At 33.0% G+C, this 7,133-nt stretch overlaps 2 protein-coding genes across 2 annotated transcripts; both read right to left on the reverse strand.

The window, feature by feature from the left end:
• Nucleotides 1–340: 340 nt before the first annotated feature.
• On the reverse strand, nt 341–1,489 carry LOC117105320 (E3 ubiquitin-protein ligase TRIM33-like). The gene has a single exon (XM_033246440.1). The coding sequence runs from the start codon at nt 1,487–1,489 to the stop codon at nt 341–343; it is 1,149 nt and encodes a 382-aa protein (XP_033102331.1).
• A 4,896-nt stretch (nt 1,490–6,385) lies between these two features.
• On the reverse strand, nt 6,386–7,102 carry LOC117105322 (kelch-like protein 21). The gene has a single exon (XM_033246444.1). It carries the CDS (start codon nt 7,100–7,102, stop codon nt 6,386–6,388), a length of 717 nt encoding a protein of 238 aa, XP_033102335.1.
• Nucleotides 7,103–7,133: the final 31 nt, after the last annotated feature.

Here is a 7,133-nt window from a genome sequence, read left to right on the forward strand (position 1 = left end):
AGCCCGCTGACGGTGCCATTGCCTGTAAATACTAAGTCACTAACTGGTATCACCAGTCTAATAATAGCTCTTCATTATAGAAGTAACCTGTCCGACTTACTTCATAGTTCTTCTAAAATACCATATTCAAAGCAGATTCTCTTTGTGGCTACGTCAATATGTCATTTTTCCAATATGCAGCCAATAAGCAGTTTTCTTGATCACACCATACAACATCTGTAACCCTTTTTTTCCTACATTTATCATTATTGGAGAATGCTTGACTGGTTCGCAATCAATACTAATATCTAGTCTGTATACACCAATACTTGTACACGCTCCTTTAACAATATAATTACCATCATCTTCTTCTTGAACTGGTTTCTCCTGTACATTCGACTGTCCATGTTGCTTCTAGTTGACTTGCATGTATTTCACATTTTTCTATTTTGACTAGTTTGACAGTAATTATTTGGTATTGTGTCGCACAAATATTTCTACTACAATTTACTTTTAAGCAATCTGCTATCTTCTCACTCACAATGCCAATTCCATGCTTTTTTAATTCAGTGATTTTATGTTTATTTTGAAAGAAGTGAATTTCTTGATTAATGTGTGTATCTCCGTTGTATATTGAACTTGGCAGTTCTTTGATTCTATCTTTCAATCCTGTAATAATTGCTTCACTTGATTGTAAAGCCATCGCTTCATCACTCTTTAAAAGGTGATATAGAAAATTTAATTTTCTCTTTACATCAGATACTGTTAATCTCAGCTCATGAGCTTGGGCATCAATTTTATTCTTTTTCTTTTCATGTTCCCTTACTACTTTCATTTTTAATTTTTGTTCCTTATCCTTAACTATCTGGTACATTTCTTTTACATGATTGTCAATATCTCTTAAACTAGTATCTATATTTTGGTCTAATTTTGTAGTATTGAGGAGCATTTTTGTTATCCCACCTTCTACTGTGGTTGTGAAATAATTGGCAGCTTCTTCGATTTCATTAGCAGTCTGTTTAAATCCATTGCAATCTTCTGAAATATTAATGGCCTTATGACTTCCATCCGCTGTCTTATGGTCAGTAATAGCACAATGCATACATATTATGGTTTTACAATATTTGCAGTAAAACTTCAAAGGCTCACTGTGAAGTGAACACTGCTGGCAGTGTAATGAAGAAAACTCTAGGGGCGTCATGGATCGCAAATCTTCTATTTGGTGAAGTATGTGATTTTTAAGAGCTCGAAAATTCTTATGGTGGTCATAGCAAGTGGAACATATGTACTGTCTGCATTCCTGGCAATAACATGTAGCTTTTTTGCCAATTTCACAATTACATTCACGTTTGTCTCTTTCCTCCATCTCTTCAATAGTTTGTAATAAGTTGTTGACAAAGGTACTTGGAGGAAGTTTCTCAAGCCTGCCATCCGGTATTGGATATGATTTTGAGCAAGTTGGGCATATCAGCTCGCCCTTTTTCTTGACCCAATCACACAAAATTGACATACAAAAGCTATGAAGATTTCGGCTGCTGGAGCCTTTTGAGGCAAATGGAACATTCCAATACCTTTTCCTCAAGATATTCCAGTGATTTGTTTATGTTGTTTTCAGCCATGTTATTATACAATTGTACTGATTTTCGGTATTGTAATAAAAATGTGTATATATATTTTTCATTTTATGAAACCACGTTAAATTAGTTTTATTTTTAATACAGTTATGATCGTAGTGTAGTTCCACCGCACTGTGGCAGGAAAAGATGCATTAGTTTTCTGCTTTAGCGTTCTTGGATAATTTATATAGGGGATCAAAAAAAAAAAATAAACGGGATACATGCATATTTTGTTTGCCTGACATATGTCGGACATAAAGATGATTATCATGACAGAACAAGGACGTCGAAAGCGGTCCGGCTGGTCAGGTTTTGGCCAGAAAAATAATTTACAACTTAATATCGTTTGTAAACCAAATTCAAACATAACTTGCACATTCAGCTTATTGAAAATATGGAACAATTTTGAAATGATTTTATTTTTTACTGTAGTTAAGTATCAATAGCTTAAGCCTATGTATCATGATTTGATTCACCACGTAAATAATATTCATTCCCCGAAATCTAGACTCAGAAATACAGGGATGGCGTCCGGCGGGGAATTTATTTTATATTGTTTTATTTCAACAATATTTAAAGAGGTAGCCATTCCAACTTCCCCGAAGGGAGGCTGATGTTCAGGGGCCCTCGTTAATATAGAAAATACAACATCATACAATGAGTCACCACTTATATACACTTATTATATTATTATTATTATTAATATTATTTTTATTATTATTATTATTATTATTATTATTATATAAATTATAATGCTTGTGGTACACCACTTAGATAGTCCTGAGAAAGAACTATTGTTGGTTGAAAATATCTTGACGTTTCGATTGAGTTGCTTCAATCGTCTTCAGGGGAATAATATCTGCTACAACAGGGAAATACTTATATGTTTGTAGTAGTGAAACTTGCTGCTGATTGGTTGAAAACTAACAAATAGCTGAGACTACGTGCGGAAAAGCTATACAAAAGCCAAAATTCAGTCTGTGTAAAAGGGTGGGGCGTGGCTAGAAAATTATTATTATTATTATTATTATTATTATTATTATTATTATTATTATTATTATTATTATTATTATTATTAGGCCTAATATTATTATAGTATAATGGATGAATTGAAGTTTTCCAACATAAGGTACTAGTAGTTTTAACAAATGTTCTTTAAGGATCTATTTGGCCTATTTATAAATCTTATTTATTTGTATTGTGTAAAAGCAAATCCAGTATTTGTCTGTAGACAATCTAGAATTTGTAAGATATAGTGAGTATCTATACTGATATCAATTTCCATGTTTATTTACCTTTAATAATTTTTATTTCACTAACATTAAAAGGAATACTCAGGAAGTACTTGACACATCATCATCAAAGTTAGACTGGGTTCCAGTCCCTAAACTTTGTCTTAATCATATTACCTATTTGATTGGCGTTTCATAGATACTTTTTCTTGGATTTGTATAAAAAAAGTTTCTCGACATAAACTGACGCTGGTGGCGCTTTCCGAAAAGTGCTAACACTACGAAAAATCAATAAATTCGAGACTTGTGGCAAGTCTATATCAAAGTGAGCTTTCATACTACCTTATGGTAAAATCGTCATCATCCACACTACCATTATACCATTACCATTACCATTATGTACAAGAGTGTGCAAAGATAGAGGGATCAGCGGGCAGAGTCCGTTGATCGCAGCATCGTTGTTAACTATGGCAACATAGTTATGTCCAAATACAGGCATAACGATTAATTACTGGTTCAAATGTAAAGATTTAAGATTCCATCAATATAAAGGACAACAGCCTGGTATACCATTGTCCACGGACGTATATTATACCAACTCCTGATAAAAATGTCGAAAAATAAAGATTAATAACGGTTTTGCACACACGAATGTATATTTGGAAGATTCGTTTGTACTAAAGTAAAATACGGTAACCAAAGTACTAATTTTTACTTAAACTACATTCTGATTTTGGGAAAAAAAACAAACAAGGATGTCAACGTCTTTGAATGCCCACCAAATGATCAGGTGAACACCGACGCGTCAAACAAGACCGATACGATCAAGGTAAAACCGGTTTTCATGAAAGTGGATGAGGCGAATACAAAGGGAGATCCATATATTATTGTCACAGGAAATCTACAAAGCGTTAACAAAGCTGGTCATTAATCAATGTATTACCGGCATACAACGGATTAAAAATCTATGGAGACTCTATATAGATTCCCAGAAAGATAGAGTAAGTCTTATTACTTCAGGACTTAATAGAGGCCGAAACATACAGGTATATGATAAAAACCCGTATCTACCCGGCTACGATTCCAACGTAACACGGATTACGGTCAAAGATCTGCCACTATCCGTTTCGGATGAAGAAATCATAATTGCTTTTTCAAAGTTTAATTGTAAAGTAACCGGTAATATTCAACGTATGAAGCTTAGAGTTGACGAACAGTTAACAAGCTGTTTGAACGGAGACCGAATGCTATACTCAGATAACATCAACACACCGTTGCCTAGGTTCAAGAGTATAAATAAATTCAAAGCCAGAATTTTTCATGACGGTCAGGTAGGATCGCTTGAAATGTTCGAAATGTCTACAAAGCGGACGCACGCCAAAACATGCAATAATAAACTGATATGTCATGCATGTGGCCTAGAAGGTCATAGAAAAGATCAGTGTAGCGCTGAGAAACTGCTTCATGATAATTCAGGTGAGATACTAATACAAGAAATGTGGGAGCGAGTAATAGAAAAAAAGGATGCAGACACAAATAGTAACGGCTCCCATTCCAGCGATGAGGAAACCGAAAAGGAAGACGATGAGGGTGATGATAAGAAAGAAAATCAAACAAAAGAGAGAAATGAGAAGAAACAAGGGAAAATAACACAGTTCATGAAGCAGACACCTACGGACACTACTAAATCCAAGGAACAAGAAAGAATGAACTCAAAAGATATGGAGGACTTGAAAAAAGATGCGAATGAAATATCCCCTGGAATGCCTGGATCAAAGAGAAGAAGAAAGTCAAGTAAAAGTAAGAAAACAAAGAAAAATAAATGAATTGATACGCAAACAAACAATGTGCATACAGCCTATGTCTATAAATATTAGTTAATAATGCCTAATATCAAATCATTACCTAGTCATTATCATATTTATTAATGTACAACAATAATCATCATAGCTTACTAGTATATCTATAGAAATATTATGTTTATCGATTTTATTGACCGAATGACGACTGCTATGACAATGATTACGGTTATTGTTATCATTATTATTATTATTGTTGCTATTATTGTTATTGTTACTGCTATTGTTATTATTGTGGTTGTTGTTACGTTATTATTATTAGTATTAATGACGACGGTAGTGGCGACGGTGGTGATCGTAATGAGGATAGTAATATTAATTATTATTTATTATTATTATTATTATTATTATTACTATTATTACTATTATTATTATTATTATTAATTTTATTATTTAATATTAGTAGTGATATTTTTTTATTGATGGAATGATTATTATAAATATATGCTACGTTTACACTTAAAACGACCTACTTATATTGTAATATACGGTACAGTGTATACCTTTTCAAACATTAATATACATGTCTTTGCAACTCCATGTTATATCCTTAAATTGTCGAGGTATCAGAGATAACCTTAAACAGAGACAGGTGTTTAAATGGGCTCACAACCAAGGTGCAGACATTCTTTTATTACAAGAAACACATCTGACAGTTGATAAAATAAAATGCTTTAACTTCCTGTGGGAAGGAACATGTCATCACAGTTTAGGAACCAGCTTCTGTAAAGGAGTCCCGATACTCTTTAGGAAATATCTCGAGGTAAAAATAAATACCGTAGATCTTGATGCATGTGGAAGGCATGTCCTTATAAATTTCACTGCCAATGATAAACGATATTTATTATGTGATATTTAGTAGCCTAACGATCAAAAAGATAGGAGTAATTTTATTAGAGATAAATAATCGAAAAATCTAAAAGCGACATCAGCTTAGATCCTATATATTAATGGGAGTTAACTAAAATTAAAATAAAAGAATTTTCGATGTTCTATGGAAAAAAGAAAAGTAAAGAAAATAATATCAAAATTTAAAAAATTGAAAATAAAATAAAAATTCTCAATGAAAAACTTCCATCTCAGCATAGTGAAAACATTGAAAAAGAAATTGAAATAAAAACGAAAGACCTTGAAAAATACTATCATAAACAGGCAACAGGAGCTCAAATACGAGCAAAAATTAAATGGATAGACCAAGGGGAGAAAAACACTGATATTTTCTTGGACTAGAAAAATCGAGAGTAAGTATTATACTTTCTTAAGTAGCTATACCGTACGTAAAAAATCATCTTTATACATTTAGCATATTTATATACGGTATCTATTTACGCAATAAACGTTCAGAAATTAATATTATACAGTGTATATGTATATAAATATGTTTTTTTTTTTTTATGAAAATTCTTTAAATGTACGATGTTAATAATGTTAATTACATTTTGGTAAAAAATATTTAGAAATTATTACAAGTAGAAGGATGTTAAAAAAAAAAAGAAAGATAGTCAGCCATTGTCGACTGACCCCTCTTAAGTGCAATTGTTTTTATTTTGTATATTCATTTTCATTTAAATATGTATTAGAAGCAGAAAAAAAAGAAAAGTAACAAAAAGAGAAAGAAATAAAAGTGGGTTAAACTCCTACGAAAGAGAAAAAAAATATAAAGAAAGTCAATATATATAAAGTATAACAGATTTTATATTCAGTACGTTAGTTTATTTCGACCTCGACGCTTCAGCCAATTTTGAGTCACGTATTTACCTATAAAGTTTGGCACGCCCTCATAAACTTTCCGCCGCATGGTATCGAAAATAAGTTTCACCATTGGATCACACCTTACTACAATAGGGTCATTTTCAATAGCGTATAACTCTATTGCAGAAAGAAATGTCAGACGAACATGCTGCAATACTTCGTAGATTTGCTCTGGTGTTTCAGTACGCGAGCTATCAAACTCCAACCATCTTTTGGCTGCTACAAAGATCTTTTGCTCACTGTCTCCAATTTCATCTTTCTTGAGAAGCATGAGGACGGTAGTCTTTGATAACTTCTGCCACTCAAAACTCTCAATGAAACTAGAGAAATTTACACCGATCCAATGTAAGACCCATTTCAATCCAGGATGCATTGAAGTATCAGCTGCAAAGGCATTGCAGATCGCGGCAGCTTCTGGCGCTGTTAGTTTCCCCTGTTGGTAGCGTTCCAATACAAATTTATGAAGGAATTTACAAAGACATTGTTTGAGACGTTTAAAGTTGTACTTCTCAGCAATCTGGTATACAGACATGATGTTCTCAATATGTAGACGGATTTGTCCGGTGTAGAGGAACTCGAGGATTAGTGCGAAGACATCACTGTCCACTTCATGCAGTTCAACTTCTCGCTGACTTGCTTCATGCCAGTCACTTTTCATTAGCATAGTCTCAAAAACATCGCTATCAGAAACCAGA

This window comes from Anneissia japonica, unplaced genomic scaffold (assembly GCF_011630105.1).
Source record: "Anneissia japonica isolate Jap-2015-1 unplaced genomic scaffold, ASM1163010v1 scaffold287726_len2788222_cov184, whole genome shotgun sequence".
NCBI lineage: Eukaryota > Metazoa > Echinodermata > Crinoidea > Comatulida > Comatulidae > Anneissia > Anneissia japonica.